At 38.9% G+C, this 22,643-nt stretch overlaps 1 protein-coding gene across 10 annotated transcripts in view; it reads left to right on the top strand.

The window, feature by feature from the left end:
* The window catches only part of tbc1d5 (TBC1 domain family, member 5), a 504,442-nt gene that overhangs the window by 231,111 nt on the left and 250,688 nt on the right, over nucleotides 1-22,643 (top strand). For all 10 annotated transcript variants that reach the window (XM_048520185.2, XM_059638264.1, XM_059638253.1 and 7 more), the window contains one exon: nucleotides 12,217-12,286. In XM_048520185.2, coding sequence (XP_048376142.1) covers nucleotides 12,217-12,286 — 70 coding nt within the window. The remainder of the gene's footprint in view (nucleotides 1-12,216; nucleotides 12,287-22,643) is intronic.

Raw genomic sequence — 22,643 nt, 5'->3', positions numbered from 1 at the left:
TGCTTTCTGCCAGACAGCCAATCTTCTATCCATGTTTTTGCGCCTTGCCTGTAACACCATAGGCCCTTATCTTACTCAGCAGCTTCCCGTGCCGGACCTTGTCAGAGGCCTTCTTGAAGTCCAGGTCGACAAGATCTATTGCCTGTCCGTGGTCTAACCTACTTGTTATTTCCTCAAAGAATTCTAACAGATGTGTAAGGCATGACTTCCCTTTGATGAAACCATGCTGACTTTGCCCCATTTTACCATGCCCTTTATTAAAGTCTCCAACACAGACACAAATAGAACAGAGTATTTCAAAAGGGCTCGGAAACTTCACCTATACCTTGTTATCTCTAAAGTTATAGCAAAGTTAGTTTCTTTTGAAGGTGAAGTCAAAATGCAAATCAAGAGGAAATTACTGCAAATGCTGGAATCTGTACTGAAAACAACAAATGTTGGAGATCAGATGGGTCAAGCAGCATCCATGGAGAGAGACCAAGCTAACATTTTGAGTCTAGAACTCTTTTCAGCAGTCACCTGCAGTCAAAATACATATTGTTTCTTTCACCACACCCTGCACGTATGGTAGGAATTGAAATGCGAATAAGTCTATTTATATCACGCATATTTTGATGAATTTTGTGGGTGATCTGGAAGTTAAGGTCATAGTTTTAGGATAAGGGGTAACTGATTTAAACAGGTGAGGAATTACCTCTCTCAAATGATCATGAATCTGTGGGAACTCGCTACCTGAGAGTACTGTGTCTGCCGGGACATTGAGTAAATTTCAGTAAGAAATAGATTTTTAATTACTATTGAGTGGAAGGGTTCAGAGAGCAAACTGGCAAGTTGAGATGAGGCCCAGATGAGATCAGCTATGATCGTATTGAATAGTGGAGCAGGCTTGAAGGACTGAATTGCTGACTCTTGCTCCTAATTCTTATGTTCTTATTTGTTGATCGAGCAATAATAATTCTAGGTTTCCAGCCTGTTCCTTTTGTGAATTTTAACCTACTTTCTGGGCACACATTTGCTGACGTTGGTGACAGGATAATTGATTGTAAGCTTCATAGTAGCTTATATAATACAAGAAACTTACAATTATTCACGATGAAAGATTTCAATGACTGTTGGATCTAATATATTGCTTAGTGATTCAGAGCTATACATTTGGTAATGAGTAGCATTCCTTCAAGTTTAAACACGTGTAAAGAATGCATTTAATTTATAGAAGTAAATGTCAGAACTTACTTTAATAGATTTTTCCAATAGTGAATATAATTTGCTGCAGTGCCATGAATCATTTTTGTATATATGCTTTGCAAACAGCAGTTCTCTTCCTGGCCAAACAACAATAATAACTTCTGGTTACATCATAATTTTTGTATAACTTTAAAGTGCAATGTGTGTATTGTAGATTTTTATGACCCACTGGAGTAATGCACCTTAAACCATGCCCTGCCATTCCAGATTGTGCCAAATGTCAAAGTTTTTTTTAAATACTCCAATTTACCTGACCTTCAGACTGAGGTTGATAGTAAACACAAAATAAGTTTCTGTACTAACCAAGGATTATCATTTATTGCAGTAATCATAGCCACAAACACAAAGTTCATAATAGATATCAAATTACTTAATGTGAAATTATGGAAATCTGTTTTAAAAAATCTGTTTTTGTTACAGTCCACAAATTTTAAAGACACAAAAATAAAAGACAGTCATTAAAATGCAAGGCTCTCCCAATCCACAACCAATCTCTCTCCCTGGCCACAACGTTCTCCCTTGTCCCATTCCCCTGTCCTGTCTTGGTCATCTACTCAAATATATGCCCATGGAGAGTTCGGTTTGTGAGTAGTAATGGAAGACTTCAGGTGCAACCATGAAAAATGATTTGGATGAGGACTCTTCATTTGAGGTTGCATCTTTCCTCACTGGGGGTTTCCACACAATGAGAAAGTGGGAAATTGAAATCTGATGCTTGGATTGTCCTTGATTGACAGGCTGCTGACTACTCAAGCTTTGGATCTATTTGTCCGGTCTCCAAAGCATCTAAACAGCAGTTGCAATACGTGTGATCGTGACCATAACCTGTGCTAAAGTACCAACATCTTGGTTTGTGCCAAAATGTCAATCAGGTTTATCATACTGGGATTAACAAAATAAAACAGATTTTAAACAGTGCGATGTTGCCAAGTCAATTTTGTCCATGTCGAGTAACTTCACAAGTCAAAACAGAGACTTGATTCCAAATCACTAACTGAAGTTGATAAATGCCATACCCAAATAAAACAAAAAGTGAATTGATGAAACTTGTATTAACTACATGATAGAGGAAGCATTACTAATGTTGCTATAACAAAAAAAGGATTCATTCAAATCGAGATCTTACAATTGATAGAGGTGTCCTAACCAGACATGTGGCTTGAAGATCTTAGACATAGTGACTAAATTTTCTCCATCCTTCCCAGCTGCATGATTGGGCTCCAGCCACAGCAGCACAGAATTTCCGTCCACTTCTGAAATGCCTCCTTAACTCAAAGTGTCTTTTCGTTCATGGGGTAACTTGCATACTTGACAAAACCAAAACTGAACTTCCATTGATTTTATAAAATAAGTTTTCAAAGCAGGACCAGGCACTGGAAAATGACAGACAAAGCTACCTTTGTTTTAATTCCCACCCAAAACAAATTTGTCGTAAATTGGGTGTGAGTAGAGTGTTGCAGAGAGCGTAGGTCAGTGTCTGCAGGAGCTTTATTTCTGTAGGATGAAAGCGATTTCAAATTGTAAATATACATAGTTCTTTAAAAATTAAGATAGTTGAAACTGAGAGGGTATAATAGATATAAGTTTGCATAATACTACTGTAATAGCATAAAATAATTGACAGTAGTTAACTTTTCACCAATTTATTCTTGTCATTATTCAAAACCATTAGTAATGTGATTATAGAAGGGTGATACATTTGATTTATGTATTCACTGTTTCAGTTCCAACATACTTGGTAACATTCTCAGTAAGGTTTAATATTATGAGTGGCTGATGTGGACTTTTATATGTGGAATCTCAAAAGTGAAATATGTTCTTACTACAAGAAGCTTACATTACAAGAAAAGCATAATATTTTAATTTATGTCATAAGGCAGACCAAGTTGGACTTGATGGAAATTATAAAATTAGGCATATGTTTTTCCTGTTATGATTAAAGGAGTTTCCAAAAATGACAATTACGAGCACTGATTGATTTAAACAGCTAACAGAAGGAGGCAATTTATATTAATTTAACCACAAGTACTACTTTTAACAAATTTTAAAAATGCAGAATTATGTCAATCGCATTAACACTAAGACTTTATGTTGGTGACTGATTGCAATGATGAACTGTTTTATTCACGAGTGCTCTGAGCGCAAGATTAGATTTTAGTACTCAAGTTGAGTTCAGTCAACAAGTTGAGAGCAAAATTGTTCATTAAGTCACTTAATCTGTGCTTAAATTCTTGTTTGCCTGTGAACTGAAGAGAGAGCGTTTATAATATTGAGCGTAAATGCTGGGGTGCTACTGAACATACATTGTAATATCTATATATTTTAAGTGTTTAATTATAAAGGATGCGGTATTGAGTCAGTGCATCATTGGCCACTGTCTTAACCTTTGTACTGGTGCACAATTTGCTATCATTTGAGGAAATCCATAACTTTGAATTTCATCTGTATTTTTTAAGGCACTCCCTAACTAAACGAGAAGTTCTGAGAAAGGGTCACTGGACCCGAAATGTTAACTGATTTTTTTTCTTCAAGATACTGCCAGACCTACTTATCTTTTCCAGCAATTTCTGTTTTTATTCCTGATTTACAGCATCTGCAGATCTTACTGTTGATAAACCAGATGTTGAACAAGCAAAAGTAGCGTCGAGACTGACTCCCTCATTTAAAAAGAAATAAAATATACAGAAGTTTGGATATCAAAAGTTTTGAGAAAATAGGACTTGGTTAAAAGATGCATTACGAAACAAATTAGTCTTGTTGAGCAGCAGCAGTTGATGAGTCCACTGGTACAATACAAACAGGCTGAAAAAATGTGATGAAAACAGTACAGGTCTAGAGTTCAAGGACAATTTTGTACTGCTATTTCTGTTACTCGAAGTTAAAACTTGTGCATCTATCCCATCCATACCATGTTCATCAGTTCTGCCCACACATGCCATTCTGGTAAAGACCATGCTCACGAAACTCTGGTTAGTTGTACATCGTTATGGACAGGATCATGCCAGAAGCCACATATCTTGCCAATTTCCTGAACCATCCTGAGTTCACAGACTTCCATCCTGCCCAGATCTGTGAAATTCCTATACAGTTGTTCTGTTCATTACTTTTGCTGCTGAGGTTGGACAGAGGTAATATTTTCCCCACTTTGTTAACCTGCCTGGAAACAGCAGATTCAAAAGAAAAGACCAGATTTCAATGAAACCTGGTGCATAGGTAGGGTATGGAAGTTGGAAAAATAAAGGAAGTTATAAAAATAAAACGGGAAAGGTGGTCCGACGGTGACTGCCAAGGGATATTAGAAATAGTATTAGATCCAAGGGAAGAGCATACGAATTGGCCAGAAAACAGCAAACCTGAGGATTGGGAGCAGTTTAGATTCCAGTAAAAGAGGGCAAGGGGATTTATTAAGGCGGGGAAATAAAGTGCGAGAGTAAGCTTGCAGAGAGTGTACAAACTGATTGATTGGATACACTTAGATATATGAAGAGAAATATAGGAGTGATAAAGGGGAACAAAGAGACGGCCCACCAATTAAATACATATTTTGGTTCTGTCGTCACAAAGGAGGCGCAAATGACAAAGAACAAAGAAAATTACAGCACAGGAATTGGCCCTTCGGCCCTCCAAACCTGTGCCGATCAAGATCCTTTGTCTAACCTGTCATCTATTTTCTAATGGTCTGTGTCCATTTGCTCCGTGCCCATCCATGTACCTGTCCAAATATATCTTAAAAGGCGCTGACATGTCTGCGTCTACCACCTCCGCTGGCAGCACGTTCCAGGCACCCACCACCCTCTGTGTAAAGAACTTTCCACGCATATCTCCCTTAAACTTTCTTCCTCTCACTTTGAACTCATGACCCCCAGTAATTGAATCCCCCACTCTGGGGAAAAAGCTTCTTGCTATCCACCCTGCCTATACCCCTCATGATTTTGTAGACCTCAATCAGGTCCCCCCTCAATCTCCGTCTTTCTAATGAAAATAATCCTAATCTACTCAACCTCTCTTCATAGCTAGCACCCTCCATACCAGGCAACGTCCTGGTGAACCTCCTCTGCACCCTCTCCAAAGCATCCACATCCTTTTGGTAATGTGGCGACCAGAACTGTACATAGTACTCCAAATGTGGCCGAACCAAATTCCTATACAACTGCAACATGACTTACCAACTCTTGTACTCAGTACCCCGACCAATGAAGGAAAGCATGCCATATGCCTTCTTGACCACCCTATTGACCTGCATAATCACCTTCAGGGAACAATGGACCTGAACACCCAGATCTCTCTGTTCATGACCTACCAGAAATGTTGGGGAGGACAGCATCTGGCATGAGGGAGAAACTGAAGGAAATCAGCATTAGTAGCAAAATGGTACTGGAGAAATTGAAAGGCCGAATAATCCCCAGGGTCCGATAATATGCATTGCAGAGAACCTAAAGAAGTTTCAAGAGAAATAGTAGATGCGTTGGTAATTATCTTTCAAGATTGTATTAACTCTAGAACAGTTCCTATGGATTGGATGGTAGGTGACGTAACCCTAGAGGGTTAAAAGAGGAGGTAGAGAGAAAACAGGCAATTATAAACTGGTTAACCTGACATCAATGGTGGTGCAAATGCTGAAATTCATTATGAAAGATTTAATAGCAGAGTCATTGGAAAGTAATGACCGTATTGTACAGAGTTCGTGCTCGATGAGTCTACTGAAATTTTTTGAGAATGTCGCCAAAAAAAGTAATGAATAGGGACCAATGGATGTGATTTGCTTAGACTTTCAGAAACCTTCCAGTAGGGTCCAACATGAGAGATTGGCAAAGCAAATTATAGTGGTTGGGATTGTGGGGAATGTACTGGTATGGGTAGAGAACTAGTTGACGTATGGGGTCCAGGGTGTGCTAGCTAGATGGATAAAAAACTGGCTAGGCAACAGAGACAGAGAGTAGTAGTGGAAGGGGGTTTCTGAAATTGGAGACCTTTGACCAGTGGTGTTCCACAGGGATCTGTGCTGGGACCACTGTTGTTTGTGATATACGTAAATGATTTGGAGGAAGGTATAGGTGGTCTAATTAGTAAGTTTGCAGATGACACAAAGATTGGTGGAGTAGCAGATAGTGAAGGAGACTGTCTGAGATTACAGCAGAATATAGAGAAATTGGAGAGTTGGACAGATAAATGGCAGATGGAGTTCAATCCAGGCAAATGCGAAGTGATGCATTTTGGAAGATCTAATCCAAGAGCGAACTATACAGTAAATGGAAAAGTCCTGGGGAAAATTGATGTACAGAGAGATCTGGGTGTTCACGTCCATTGTTCCCTGAGGTGGCAACGCAGCTCAAAAGAGTGGTCAAGAAGGCATATGGCATGCTTTCCTTCATCGGACGGGGTTTTGATCACAAGAGTTGATAGGCCATGTTACAGTTGTATAAGATTTTGGTTCGGCCACATTTGGAATACTGGGTACAGTTCTGGTCACCGCATTACCAAAAGGATGTGGATGCTTTGGAGAGGGTGCAGAGGAGGTTCACCAGGGGGGATGTTGCCTGCTATGGAAGGCACTAGCTATGAAGAGAGGTTGAGTAGATTAGGATTATTTTCATTAGAAAGACAGAGATTGAGGGGGGGACCTGATTGAGGTCTACAAAATCATGAGGGGTATAGGCAGGGTGGATAGCAAGAAACTTTTTCCCCAGAGTGGGGGATTCAATTACAAGGGGTCTTGAGTTCACAGTGAGAGGAGGAAAGTTCATGGGTGATATGTGTGGAAAGTTCTTTACACAGAGGGTGGTGGGTACCTGGAGCGTGTTGCCAGTGGAGGTGGTAGATGCAAACACGATTGTGTCTTTTAAGGTGTATCTGGACAGGTACATGGATGGGCAGGGAGCAAAGGGATACAAAATTGATAAACAGAATTAGTCAAGGTTTACATCGGAGGGATATTCCCAATGACTAGGGATTCCCGAACAAAGGATTGATGGACTAAGATAATGGGGTAGGCCATTTGTGACTAAACTGAGAAATTCCTTCACCCAGTGAGTATGTGGAAGTTACTGCCACATGAAGTTGTCAAGGCCAAAACATTGAATGTTTTCTAAAAGGAGCTTGATGTAAATCTTGGGACCAAAAGGATCAAAGGTATGAGGAGGAAGTGGGAAGAGTCTGTTGAGTTGGATGATCAGCCATAACCATACTAAATAATAGAGGAGGCTCAGTGGGCTGAATGGCTTATTCGTGCTCCGGTAGGAAGCTCAGACAAATCTTGTTGTGCTTCTCCACTGATCTTGAAGATTGCAGAAAGTTTAATAGAGAAGTGAAGAAGGCTAAATAAAAACTGAAAGAACTGCGGATGCTGTAAATCAGAAAAAAATAACAGAAGTTAAAGGGAAAACCTCAGCAGGTCTGGCAACATCTGAAGAGAAATCAGAGTTAATGTTTTGGGCCCAGTGACCTTGCTGAGAGCATCTGCTTCCTATCTAACCTGTCCCAGCCACTCAATCTTATACACCTCAATCAGATCCTGCCTCAGGCTTCTCTGCACCAAGTCTGAAGTCGGGTTCTGAGGAAGCATCACCAGACCTGAAGCGTTAACTCTGATTTATGTTCACAGATGCTACCAGACCTGCTGAGATTTTGCAGCAACTTCTGTTTTTGTTCGCTGAGAAGCCGTATTGGACACATGATTTCATCACCCATAGCATTGATTGTGAGAGGAGGGAGTTTATGTGGAACTGTACAAAAGTTTGGTTAGGCCACACCCGGAGTATTTTGTGCAGTTCTGGTTGCCTTGCTATAGGTAGGACATAATTGCACAAGAAGGAATACAGAGGGGATTCACCAGGATGTTGCCTGGGATGGAGCTATGAAGCAAGGCTGGATAGCCTGGGGCTGTATTCCTTGGGGCAGAAAAGACTGAGGCATGATCTGATTGAAGTGTGTAAGATTGAGTACCCGGAACAGGATGATTAGGTAACAGCTGTTCCTTTTAGTTGAAGGAGCAATGACAAGGGGGTATAATTTTAAGTTGAAAGGCAGGAGGTTTAGAGGAGATTTGAGGAAAAATGTTTCCACTCAGGTGGTTGGAATCTGGATTGCAGTGCCTGAGAGTGTAGCAGATGCAGGGAACCTCAAAATCTTTAAAAGGTATTTGCATGAGCGTCTGCAGTCTCATTACATTCAAGACCATTGGCCAAATACAGGAAAGTGTGATTAGTATAGGTAGATTGAAAAGATTCAAAGGGCATCTTCTGTGCTATATGGCTGTATACTTTCTATATTTTGAGTTAATGTTTAGATTTTTATTTACAGGATCCGTTAACATTGGGAAATAGGGAAAATTGACTTTGTTTAAAATGTTGCCGATTGTTTTATTTAGAATGCTGTGGAAAATATTACAGCTGCCAAAATGTGGATAGACTTTTCAGTGCAGGTTGTGGAATGTGAAATGGCCTGCCATTGAGAGGAAATAACATTAAATGCCTTTTTCAGCTTTGTGATTACAGAGCATCGAGGAAGAATTATGTATTTGTAATAATATTCAGCTAGGTATGTGCTATTCTGAATCACGTCTTTACTTGTTTCTGTTGATATCAATAAAACTCACCTGAAATAGCCTCCTCCCTCCCCTGTAGCGCTGACAATTTGTCTTCCTTCTCCTAAACTTGAGACCCGTCGGCTATGACCAAGAAACATATTGCTTTCTCTTACTATGTGTTTAATTGTCATTAACTATCACTGTTTTGGTTTGGAAAACCATGCTGAAGAATGCACATTAAACTGCTTTCAACCTTCGATCAAACTGGAAAGTAACAAACGTAACCGCTGTAGTCAAGAAGGGAGGAAGACAGGAGTCTTCACTGTCTTCCAATTCACTTTACATCTGACCTGGGGAAGATGTCGGAATCTGTTATGAAGATATTGTAGCTGTGCACTTGAGGAAAATAATGGCATTTTGGAAGGATCAATGTGGTTTCATGAGGGGGAAATCATTTAATTTATTTGATTTCTTTGAAGGAGTAATGTGTTGTGGATGAAGGTATGTTGATAGACGTACTGTACCTCTATTTCAAGATGATCAGTTCCTTGATGTATCACCTTAAATGCCTTCTGGAAATTGCAATATGTTTTTACAGTGTAAACTTCTAGCATATATTACTCCTTCAAAGAAGTCTGATAAATTAATTAAATCTGATTTCCCCTTTATAAAACGATATTGTCTTTTCCTCAATACCTTGAGATTTTCTAAGTGCACAGCTATAATCTCTTTAAAGATGCATTCTACCACCATTATCATGATAGATGTCACTCTAATTGGCTCAGAGTTTCCTGGCTTCTGCTTTCCTCCCTTCTTGAATGGAGGAGTTATACTTGCTGCCTTTCCTCTACTTAAGAAACTTTGGAAAATAACACTAACACTTTTACTTTATAAGTCGCGTCATATAATACTCTGTGAAGCAGTTTATCTGGACCCGGACACTTGTAAATCATAGCTCAATCGCTTTGCCTAATACTGCCTCCTTGATTATTGTAAAAGGTAGCGAAATCCTAGAGAATGGCAGAGAATTATAAAAAGGTTGATCAGGACCAAGACATTATGTGAGGGATCTAGCTGCAAACATAAAAACAGATGGCAAGTGATTCTGCAGCTATGTAAAAAGGAAATGAGTAATTTAAATGAGCTTTCGTCCTCCACAGAGTGAAAGTAGTGACTTAATAGATAAAAAGAAAATGGAAGATAAAATGAAGATACAGAAAAAATTCAAGTAAAGATGTAAATCAGGAGGTTGAAGGGAGAGAGGATTTTGCTAGCTTTTACTAGGTGTCACCCTTTTAGGAACTTTGGGAATTTTTTTGTGAGGGTTGTCCAATTTGGAACTCAAAAGCAATGGAAGTGGAGTCACTGAACATTTTTATGACAGGTAGTTAGATTATTGTTAGGCAAGGTAGTGAAAGATTATTGGGGGTAGATGGGAATGTGGATTTCAGAACACAAACAGATCATCCATGATCATCTTTAATGGTGGAAAGGATTTGAAGGGCTGAATAGACTATGCTTACTCTAATTTGTATGTTTGTATGTAAATTGTCAGCCTACCATTAAATTTATTTTTGTTCACATTGTTTGGTTAAATAAAGTCTAGTCATATTCATACTCCTTTAGTCTAGAAAGAGTGTAAGCTTTGATATTAGATACAATTCCTCATCTTCAAGTGATTCAGTGTTTTATTCTTTAAATGCTTGACGTGAAGGAGAGTTTTAGCTGTAATATGAAATCTGTTCCTTTGCCTGCAGGAGTGAGAAATTTGATCAGAAAATTGTATCATGTAACTTTGTCCACATTTCCAGGTCCTATAGGCCAGCAAAACAATTATTTTTGTTATGTGAAGAAGTTGGCTTGAGGATTGGCAGTGGAAGTGCAGTGCAAGCTTTTGAAAATCAGTCAACTGCATTGATTTTATTCCTTTAAAAATTTGAAGTTTTTCTAAAGTGCCAATAGAATGTTTTTATCTAAAATTCAATTAATAAAACTTATTTTAACTCTTCAAATGAAATCTTGAGAATATGTAATGAAAATACAGTTTAAATACATGAAAGGACTGGCATGACTTCAGTTATTAGTGATGATGTTTGACAGCACTATGGTTGGAATGCAGACCAAAACCCCATGATTCTGTGTCATATATTTGTTTACAGAAGCCAAATACTGCAAATTTTGGAAATCTTAAATAAAAACAGACAATGCAAAAAATAATCTGCAGTTTAGGCACATCTTTAGAGAAAAACAGTTAATATTTAAAATCACACGAAGGTTTTACTGAGTACTTTCATCACTTTGTTTTTATTTCATATATATGTTTATGCCAAGTAAAATAATTTGCGTGTGGCATTTGTTTTACCTGACGGCTTCAAGAAATTTTATCTTAACCCATTTTCAATTATTATGGCATCTATGAAATTAAAAAAAAAACATTTTATAGCAAGCATAGATGTTTTTGGGAGATGTTCCAGATTTTTACCAGCTTCCTATGCTATCAGAAGTTCTTTCTGGATGCATTATTTGTTAACAGGTGTGACAGGTTCAGTTTTCATTTCAGAAATTTCTAAAGCCAAATAGATACATTGACACACGTCTGTTAGGGGCAATGTAGGTACAACTAAATGATTGAGAACAAACTTTTGGTACTATGTGAATTTGCACCAGATTGGACGCTGTATCTTTCGCTTGGCCATTTGGTTACTTTTGTCCATGGTGAGGGATCTGGCCTTCTAATGTGCTGCCTTCCTTCTTCAATACGTTGGCAATATGCTGCATCGTGACTAACTGTACCTTACGTATTCTGCATGCAGTTCCTGCATCCTGACAATGGTCAACACCACAAATTTAGGCACCTGTCCAAGTAGGGAATTTATGTTTGAACATTTTGCTGTGTGTGTAACACAGGTGCAAGTCCGAATTGAGACCCCAAAATTACCTAAGTATCAGTTTCCAAATGCTGGATCGAAAATGAAGTGCTGGTGTCTCAGTCACTGGCCTGTAGCATTCCTTTATCATTTTAAAGGTCATCACTGAACGTTTTCAACCCAGGTTGACAAGAAAGTTCAGTTTGTGTTTCTTCTTGCTGTCCAGTGACTCCAGGAAAATATTTGTAAGCACTGGCCCTGCTCTGTATGGGACTTATCCATGACACTCTCAGGTCAGCTACTTTGTACATATTTTCTGCCGTAACTTGTACATGATGGGTAAACACATGTTATGCAAGACAAATGATGTCTGTGGGAATGTATTTCAGTTGGGGGTAATGCTGTTAGAAAGTTAGAGAGATAACAAAATGGTCAATTTTGATTAGATAAATTCTGAAGAAGGTATCAACATTTGGCATATCTGGAAGTTAATTTTGATTTTCTTTCCAAATGTTTTTCTGCCTTTTTCTATTCTGTTAATGGTGAAACACTAATTTTGTGCATTCATGTTTTCCACAGGTGAGAATAATGAAAACCAGGAAATAAAAATGCTTTCAGAATCGGACAGTGGAAAATACAGCTCTTACAGGTATATTTACTGTCTACAGAAAATGGATAACTATGTAGATTATAATCCAATGAAACAAAATTAAAATCAAATAGGCAAGTGAAATCAAATTCACTTGGACTGTTGTTTCTTCAGTTTATTCTGAAGTGATAATATCTGCTTTTTAAAACTACCTTACTATTTCACAAAAGGTGTATCTTACCGGGATTATTTAGGATCGGAAGCAGGGTGACAAATGAATTTATTTTCTTATAAATTTAAAAAATACATTTAGTTACCTTTTTAAATGGACAATACAAAATGCAGCAGTGGATTAGGCAAGACTTACTGTCTTGTTTTATTTTATGTTTGAACTTGAACATCAACTTAAAAGGAAGAGACAACTAATTTTGAAGTAAACGGGAAAAAAGTAACTGAGGCACTATTATCCATGTTTAATAATTTATTAGAAAAATACGTAGTGCTAGAGAACTGGTGAGTATTTTATGTTATACCTGTATTTCAGAAGAGAATTTAAAAGATGCCCAGGAGAAAACAGACCAACCAGTTTAATATTGGCAGTAAGAGAAGCAATAGAATCCCTTCCAATTAGAAATAGAAACATGTGTAATTTATCTAGATTTCCAAAAGGTCTTTTGATAAGGTATTAAGCAACAAATTAATGTTCACAATCAGAGTATTCAGAGTTGAGATATATAACCAAATGGATAGCCAGCTGGCTGCAAGGCAGATGACAAAGATTAAGGGTGAAAGGTAACTATTCAGATTTGCATGTGGTGTGAAATAATGGTTCCAGAAGAATCAGTGCTGCAACTACCTTTGTTTATAATTTCTATCAACAATTTGATGCTAGAAGCAAAGTCATGATTTCTAAATTTGTAGGCAACATGACATTTGATGGGATAGTTAACAATGATTGGGACTTCAATTTATAAGCAGAAATTAATAAAATTGTGGCTTGGACATTTTAATTGGCCAATTAATTTCAATGTATATGTTATATTTTGTTAAGGAAACTATTACTATTAATAAAATATTGCTAATAAAGTAAGAATATTAAGTAAGTAAAAATCTATATGGGATAGAGAAGCAAAGGGATCTGGGAATGCAACTGCACAAATCACTGGTAGTTGTTGCAACACTGCTAAACAAGATAATAATGAGCCAAGCCTGTCAATCTGGTGAAACTATCAAATAGGATTACTTGCATGCCACATAGTGTGAGCAGCAAACGATTGACAAAGCTCAGCAATCCAACAACCAACAGATCAGATCTAAGCATTACAGTCCTGCCACATCTAGCCATGAATGGTGGTGGACCATGAAACAACTCACTGAAGGAAGAGGCTCCACAAATATCCCCAGCTTCAATGCTGGAAGAGCCCAGCACGTTATTGTAAAAGACCAGGCTGAAGCGTTCATGGCAGTCACAGATATTGATCTTCAGCCAATTGGATTCACTCCATGTGATATCAAGAAATGATTGGAGGCAGTAGATAGTGCAAAGGTAATGGGCCCTGACAATATCTCAGCAACAGTAGAGAACTTGTAGCTCCCCTCACCAAGTTCTTTCAATATAGTTACAGCATTGACCTCTACCTGACAATGTGGGAAAATTACCCAGGTATGTCCTGTACACAAGAAGCAGGACAAATCCAACCTGGTCAGTTGCCATCTCGTCAGTCTACTGTTGATCATCACTGAAGTGATGGGAGGTGCACCAACAGTGCCAGCCAGCAGCACCGATCAATAGTCTTCTCAATGATGCCCAGTTTGTGTTCTGACAGAGCCACTCAGCTCCTGATGTCATTACAGCCTTGTTTCAAACAAGGAACAAAAGAGTTCAATTGTAGAGATGAGATGAGAATGACAGCCCTTGAAATCAAGTCTGCCTTCGACTGGGTGTGGCATCACTGTTTACGGGGGCAAAGTCTCTGCTGGTTGGAATCATACCTGGCAAATAGATGGTTGTAGTTGCCATCTCACCTCCAGGACAGCTTTGCAAGAGTTCCTCAGGCCATTGCCTGGGCCCAGCTGTTCCATCAGTGACCTTCACCCCATCATAAGGTTAGAAATGAGGATGTTCACCGATTGATTATGTAATGGTCAGCTCCATTCATGACGACTCAGATACTGAAGCAGTCCATGTTATTTTCAACATTTGCGAATGACATTTCTAATTCTTTTGTCCTCAAGTCTCTTTGGAGTCTGTGTTGTTCTGTGTTTCCTCTTGTGAAGGACTTTATTGAGTGTCTTCCGGAAGTCCATATAAAGAACATGTATAGATCCTGCACTATCTACTATCATTTTCCACTTCGGTACTGTACAGCCTTCAGAACTCAACATTGAGTTCAACAGCTTCAAAGATTGAACATTTTGCCCATTGTGTCAACACAGCTTTCCTCGGGAGTAATTTACCTAGTGCCTCCTCCCCCGATTTTCTTCCTTTTCTGATAATTCTTGTTTGAACCTGCCTCCACCACACCCTCAGGCCATGCATTCCTAATCCTAAATACTTGCTGTGTGAAATGTTTTCCTGACATCATCATTCCTTTTGGGTCCATTTGCATTTGATCTGTGCCACCTCGTTCTTGATCAGTCCATCAATGGGCACAATTCTACTCTGTCTACTCATCTACTCTGCCGCCACCCTTCTCAATTTTAAATATCTCCATCTCCTCTCATCTCTCAACATTCACTACACTAAGGAAAACCGTCTCAACTTCTGCAATCTCTCTATGTAACCAACATTTCTCTTCTTTGAGACCATTCTCATTAACTCTGCACACTCTCCAATGCCTTCAATCTTTCTAAAACTGTAACCTCTGTACTGGACACAGTATGCCATTTGAGACTGAACTAATGTTCTTTATATGTTTACTGTAATTTCCCGCCATTTTTGTGTCACTTTTGTTTGAATACTTCCGACTGATCTTGTGTTATTTTACTCATTGACAGATTTGCACTGTCCAAACTCGCTCTCGTTGCATTGAAAACAGTGTTATCTAAGTCTAGAATTTTAATAAAGTAAAATACTCCAGACGTTGGAAATCTGAAACAAACCATGAAGTGATGGACATACTTAGCATGTTTATCGGCTTCAGCGGAAAGTGTTAACGCTTCAGTCGCATAGAATTTTAGTCACTGTTTCACATTTCTGTGGGTTCAGCACAGTGCTTGGAAAATCAAATACTTGTTACCAGAGTAAGGCCTGAGAATTTAACTAGATTTGACCCATAACTCATCATTAAATCTAATGTGGCACATCCTTTGTTGGATCAAGGTATTTATGTGTTGCTTTAGAAAGCTATCCTTGACGCATTCAAGAAATTCACTTTATTTATGATGTCAGGTAGTTAATAAAAATGCATTAATTTTGGTGTTTATTAGAAGTAGGTGAGAGGAAGACCTGGAGACAGTCAGCAGCATCTGAAAGAGCTGGAGAGAGGAGGACCCTGTACATCTGAAACATCACAAGCAAGAGCAGGGGCAAAACCTTCATAAAGAGAAAAGCATGAGAAGAGCAGCAGCAGTGGGAGATAAAAATTAGGTTGGAGAGTGAGGTGGGGAGTAGCCTTTTGGTGCAGTAGATCATAATTAGAATCAAGCTGGGAAAATAGACTGAGGTAAGTCAGTGAATGAACAGTGACACATATTTAAGCAAATATTTCATAACCATTAGCAAAAATGTTTTCCAGTCAGAATTAAGGACTTCATGAGAAAAAATGGAACACACAGTTAACAAAAGTGATCAAAGAGAGTATCCAATCAAAAATTAAGGCATCCACTCCAGCAAAAATTAGTTATAGGTCAGAAGTTTGGGAATTTTTTACGGACTATCAATGGATGATTCAAAATCTATTGAAGACAGAGAAGATGGATTATGAAAGTAAATTGACAAAGAAACAAAAGTAGCAAGAGAATCTAGGGGTATTCAAAAAGAGAGCGTAACTGATGTAAAGTGGAGGTCTCTGACAATGTAGCTGGGAATTAAAAATGGGGAACAGGGAAATGACAATAATTTAAACTAATAATTTGCATCAGTCTTTGCTATGGATGACACTATAAACATCCCAAAGTTAACTAATAAACAAGATACTAACAGGAAAATCGATCTTGTATGAGTCTGTATCATGTAGGACAAAACTTTTGACATACTAATGGGAATTAGGACAGACAAGTTAACATGACCTGATGGCCTGCACGCAGAGGTTTTAAATACTCTATTCAGGAAGGAAGGGAGGCAGAAGCAGGAAACTATGGACAGTTGATCTAACATCTGTCATTGCTAAAATGTTGGAATCCAATATTAAGGAAGAAATAGGGCATTATAAAAAGCTTAACACAGTCAGAGTCAACTTGATTTTGTGAAAAGAAAATCATGTTTGACAAACTTTCTAGGGTTTCCTGAGGGTATAACAAGCAGAGTCGATTAATGAGATCTGGTAAGTATAGTGTGTCCGGATTCCCAAAAAGCATTCAACAAAGTACCACATACAAATTGACAAAGTTTACACTGGAGATAATGTATTCAACATGGATTGAAGACTGAAGACAGACAATAGGGATTTTTCAGATTGCGAAGACATAACTAGTGGAGGATCAACAAAGATCAGCCTAAGGTCTCAATTATTTCTGATCTATATTAAGGACTTGGAGGAGGGGGCAGAGTGTAATATATTTCAGTTTTCTAATAATACAAAAGGAGGCAACAGGACATTTTGTGGCAGAGTTTAATGTGAGAAAGTATTAGGTTGGAAGAATCAAAAGAGAGACTATTATTAAGTGGAGGAAAGTGCAGCACAGTGGAATCTGGATGTTCTTTCGCATGAAATACAAGAGGTTACCATGCAGACGCAGAAGATTAAGAAGGCAAATGGAATTTCAGCTTTTACTGCTAGAGATTTGGCGTTTAAAAATAGAGGAGTTTTGGTACAACTGCACAGCGTTTTGGTGAGGCTGCACCTGAAGTACAGTGTACAGTTTTGATTAATCTATTTAAGAAGGGATATGCTGCCATTGGAGGCACCTCTCAAGAAATGCTCTAGGCTGTTTCCTAGGATGAAGGCGTTGACTTACAAAGTACAGGTAAATAGGTTACGCCTTTATTCATTAGAATTTAGAAGAATGAATGGTGATCTTATTGAAACATTTAAGATTCTGAGAGCCTTGACAGATTAGACATTGAGAAGATCTTCCCACCAGCTGCGGAATTTCAAACTAGATAACATAATTGCAGAGTAAGGCGATGCTCATTTGAAACAGAGATACAAAAGCCTTTCTTCTCCCAGAGGGTACTGAATGTCTTGAATTCTCTAGCCTAGAGAGTTGTGGCAGCTAGATCATTGAAAGGGGTTAAGGAGAAATGTGATAAGCTGCCACTAAAGAGGAATTGAGGCAAGGATAGACTAACCACAACATTACTGAATGGCAGAATTGAGAAGGTGAATAGCTTTTGCCTTGCATTTCTTATGTTTTTATGTTGATTAAATGTATAACTCGTCATCATGGAAAGCCAGTTCTTATAGTTTATGAAAAAAAATTAGAACTATTCTCAAGGTGTTGAGTAATGTTGAATTACTTTTGAATTAAGTGAACAATCTGCAAATCAGAGGCACTAATTTACCCGAGACCACCTACCCAGCCAGGTCAAATAGATGAGCTGATCCAGAAATCTGTACAATTAAATGTATCATAGGTGTGGGGAATAGCAGTGTACAGCCAGAGAACATTATGACAAAAACAATGTAGAATCTTAATCTTGTTATTTTTCAAGCATTGGCTGAAAGCTGAGGTTTCCCATTGTTTGCCTTAAAAGAAATACGTTGTGGCATGACCTGCATGTGTAGTTTTCTATTTTTATCAAAAACCCCTTCTTAGATGCTATAATGCACAGTAGATAGCTAATTGTTGACAGCCTCTGGATTTTATGTATTGAGGGAGATTGGACATTGCTCTATTCCTGCCGAGTACTTCGTTTTAAATAAGACTGACATATATATATTTTATGCAGTGATGTTAACCAAATTACATGATAATCAATCTTCTTTTGGTCTATTTTGACAAGGTAGTGCAGTGAAAGAGGGATGAAATACCAGCTTTAAAGTAAAATGATTAATTTACTGTATTGTATCATTTTAGCATGTGATATCTTGTGTTATAAACCATGAAGCATAATGCCCCAAGGGAAGGACATCCTTAGAGATTATTTTTTGTTAGAATTCAAATTGTCAACATTGCTCTTTACTCAAGATTAGTTACTGATGGAAGATCGTGTTAAAATGTGGAATCTTTTAAGAAGATCTATATTTGGACATGGGAATTAAGTATCATTATTTTCTCTAGCAGCATTTCAGGAAGTAAACAAGAAAGATTTACCAGCAGTGCTGAGTAATAATCCTAATATACAAATCAAATGCTGCTTAACAAGCTTTGTGAGATCCTGTGAAAAGCTGATCATTTTATCTACAAATTTCTGGTAACTTAAAAGGAACATGTTCTTACTGTACTTAGGTGCGTCTAACATTTGTGTTTATTACTGTCTGATCAGTATGAATTGTCAGTCAAATATTTTTGGTGACAAGCAAATTCATCCACATGCAAGAAGTTCTTGTCAAAAGCTATGCTTAGTCGCGAGAACTCAGTCCCTCGATACCTTGTACCAAATTGATCCAATGTCCTATTACTTATGAGTGAGTATACAGTTACTACATTCAGATTCGCTCACTAATTCTGCGTTTGCAGGTTTATCAGTTCCTCTAGAGAGCTTAATTGACACCTCTTTGCAGAGGTGGCTATTTAACTGCAAGAGTCCTATAGATACATAGAAGTCAATCTCAAGCAACTGTTTGCAGAGAAGTAATGATTATGTTCTTCTTCAACACAATCCATTCAGTTCTCAAATTATTGTGCAATCTTTGTGTTTAACTATTTGTAATCAAATGTAACTTGAAGACTATAGTTCAGAGTTTATTAATTATCCAGAAAATGTCCTTACTATTTGCCTGTCAATAACTGTCAAAGATTGTCTAGCTTTGTCTTGTAATGTTGAACTACCTCAGTGCACCTTTAAAACCAAGTGACTGTAACCATAGTCTAAGCACTGTTTTATTGTAATAGTTCTATGTTGTTCTAATTGTGCAAGATTTCCAGCAAGGAGCTTCTCAACATTAAGATCAAAAAGGCTCATTTTCCAACCAAGAGTTGAAAGGCAAGATTGTTAATGAAGGATGAGATCCTATTTGCATTATTACTTGATGCTAGATGGCATCATTTCCCATCATGAAATTGAGCGGTTGCCTAGTGGCTCCAACTTGCCGCTTGCCATCCTTTGTTTTGGCTACTGTGCACTTCCAGTTGATCTACAAAATGAAACTGATGAATGATTACAAATGGGTTAATTGACAATTAAAGGGTCAATATAGAAGTGCTGATAAACTTGTACAGAATTCTACCTGTCAAGATGTGAGACAATCAGTCTCAGTTGTGGAGGCTTTGTTGTCTTCTCCAAGATCTGAGCCAGGTTAGTATTTCTCATGAGTGTTAGTCTTCTGTTCTTGAAACCAGGAATTAAGTACTGTTTCCACACCTCATTTCCCTGTGTCCTAATCAATGATGGTAATGCTGCACCACCTGATCTTAATCTGCTGCTGTTAGCATCTTGGTCTCACTGTCTGCACAGATCCATGCTCCACTACTGCCAATGCCGCCACCTTTTGTTTCACAGGACTGTTGCTTTCTTTTTTTTCAACTCCTGCTGTCTAGTGACAACTGCTGTCCCTTGTTGTCGTGCTGTCTTAACAATATTCGTGTTTGTAGTTCAGTCCGTTATGTCGACACTTTGAAACTTAAACACTGGATGGGTGCTTTGCAATTGTCTCCAAAGACAATGTGTTACACATTCCTTACATGCTATGCTCTGTTCAAATGGAACAGGCAAAGGTGTGGTTTGATGGATATTGAAGAGCTGAGAGAGCAGAAGGATTCTTCAAGGAAGAATCTGAATAGATTGAGCAAGAGGAACATTGCCTTTTGCATGATATGAGTGCAGTAGTGTCAAGTTTAACAAGCTAATCAGAACTTAATCGGCAGCCAGTTTCAATATATGACTGTAAAGGCAAACTGTCAGTTTCTGTTCTGAGAGGCATATACAGCTTCTTTTTGTTTTTCATTTACTTTTACTATTGCTGAATAAAAGGAAATGCCATGAAGTGCTTAAAGGTTATCCTGTTCATGATGGTTCTAACATTGAGCAATGATGAGATACTGGGTTACATTGTGTCTTGTGAAAAGAGCAGTGCAGACTTAGACTTAGGAGCAGGCGGTGGCCTAGTGGCACTATCGCTGGACTGTTAATCCAGAAATCCCAGATAACTTTCTGGGGACCCAGGTTCGAATCCTGCCACAGCAGATGGTAGAGTTTGAATTCAATAAAAAAACAATATCTGCAATTACGAATCTAGTGATGACCATGAATCCATTGTTGATTGTTGGAAAAACACATCTGGTTCACTAATGTCCTTTAGGGATGGAAACTGCCATCCTTCCCTGGTCGGGCCTACATGTGCCTCCAGACCCACAGCAATGTGCTTGACTCTGATGTGCCCTTTGGGCAATTAAGGATGGGCAATGAATTCTGCCTAGCCAGTGATGTCCTCGTTGCATGAAAGAATAAAGGAAAAAATAGACAGGATTGAGGGATGAGATGTGGCTAAGAACAGACAAACTGGGCATCATATGGGCATGGTGCATTTGTAATGCAGGATTTATTCTGAAATTAACATTGGATCATGTGGTGGGAAAAATATCCTTGCATTTCTTAGTAGCTTGAGGCAGAAAGCAAAACCACTAGAAGTGAAATTATATGTATCATAATGTACCCATTACAATTGCATGCTTTAATTGCAGTGGCAAAAATCAGCCTGAAGGAGAAGCCAAAATAAAATTGACATGAATCACAATGATCGCAAAATTTAAAACAATGGTTTGCAACTCACAGACAAGATACAGGTAGCCACAATATTTACTAATGTTCACATATTCAACAAAATGAGGCTACCCCAGCTGTGTCAAATCTTAACCAAACAATGTTGTGCCATTCTTAGGTGTCAGAAATAAAATTGTGGGATGAATTTTCCCAGGTTTTGGCTTAATGCCGTATTTGGAGACTTTGTTGAAGAGCTTCTTGCTGTGAGACTCAGTGGGTTATTGTGTGTTATCTTTCCAAACTCACCTCATTAGCAATGCACCATGCCTTTATGGTGCCCAGTTTGACATATTCTATCACTCAGTATGGATGGAAGTTCTCACCATACCTGGGAAACCACAGGAGCCAGTGCCATCTTTGGAACTCAGTCATGCACCTGGTCAAGCATTGGCAGTCTGGAGTTGTCCTTTACTGTATATATAGTGGGACAGTAACCACAAAACAACTGTTCTCTGGACAGTGATAATGGGAACTGCAGATGCTGGAGAATCCAAGATAATAAAATGTGAGGCTGGATGAACACAGCAGGCCCAGCAGCATCCCAGGAGCACAAAAGCTGACGTTTCGGGCCTAGACCCTTCATAAAGGTGGCATGGCTGATATTGCATTGCACGTACAAGTGCACATTCATATATCTATCCCTGCTTAAAACCCAAGCCACACAACTGTCTGTCCTTAGCTCACCTCGTTCCCCAATCCTGTACTGCTCTTTCCTCAATATCTAGTGTAACCCAGCATCTCTTCATTTCTCAGTGTGGAACCATCATGTACAGGATAACCTTCAAGCACGTCAAGCACTTCCTTCTCAGCGACAGTAAAAGTGAATGAAAAACAAACAGAATTTAGCATGGCTAGTACGCCTAACCTGTAGGTATTGGTCTATGGGAGAAAACCAGTGCACCTGGTGGAAAGATAATAAAATGTGAGGCTGGATGAACACAGCAGGCCCAGCAGCATCTCAGGAGCACAAAAGCTGACGTTTCGGGCCTAGACCCTTCATCAGAGAGGGGGATGGAGTGAGGGTTCTGGAATAAATAGGGAGAGAGGGGGAGGCGGACCGAAGATGGAGAGAAAAGAAGATAGGTGGAGAGGAGAGTATAGGTGGGGAGGTAGGGAAGGGATAGGTCAGTCCAGGGAAGAGGGACAGGTCAAGGAGGTGGGATGAGGTTGGTAGGTAGGAGATGGAGGTGCGGCTTGGGGTGGGATGGAGGGATAGGTGAGAGGAAGAACAGGTTAGGGAGGCAGAGACAGGTTGGACTGGTTTTGGGATGCAGTGGGTGGAGGGGAAGAGCTGGGCTGGTTGTGTGGTGCCGTGGGGGGAGGGGACGAACTGGGCTGGTTTTGGGATGCGGTGGCGGAAGGGGAGATTTTGAAGCTGGTGAAGTCCACATT

The sequence above is a fragment of the Stegostoma tigrinum genome, chromosome 2 (genome assembly GCF_030684315.1).
Source record: "Stegostoma tigrinum isolate sSteTig4 chromosome 2, sSteTig4.hap1, whole genome shotgun sequence".
Classification (NCBI taxonomy): Eukaryota; Metazoa; Chordata; class Chondrichthyes; order Orectolobiformes; family Stegostomatidae; genus Stegostoma; species Stegostoma tigrinum.
This window is presented reverse-complemented; position numbering and strand designations above follow the sequence as displayed.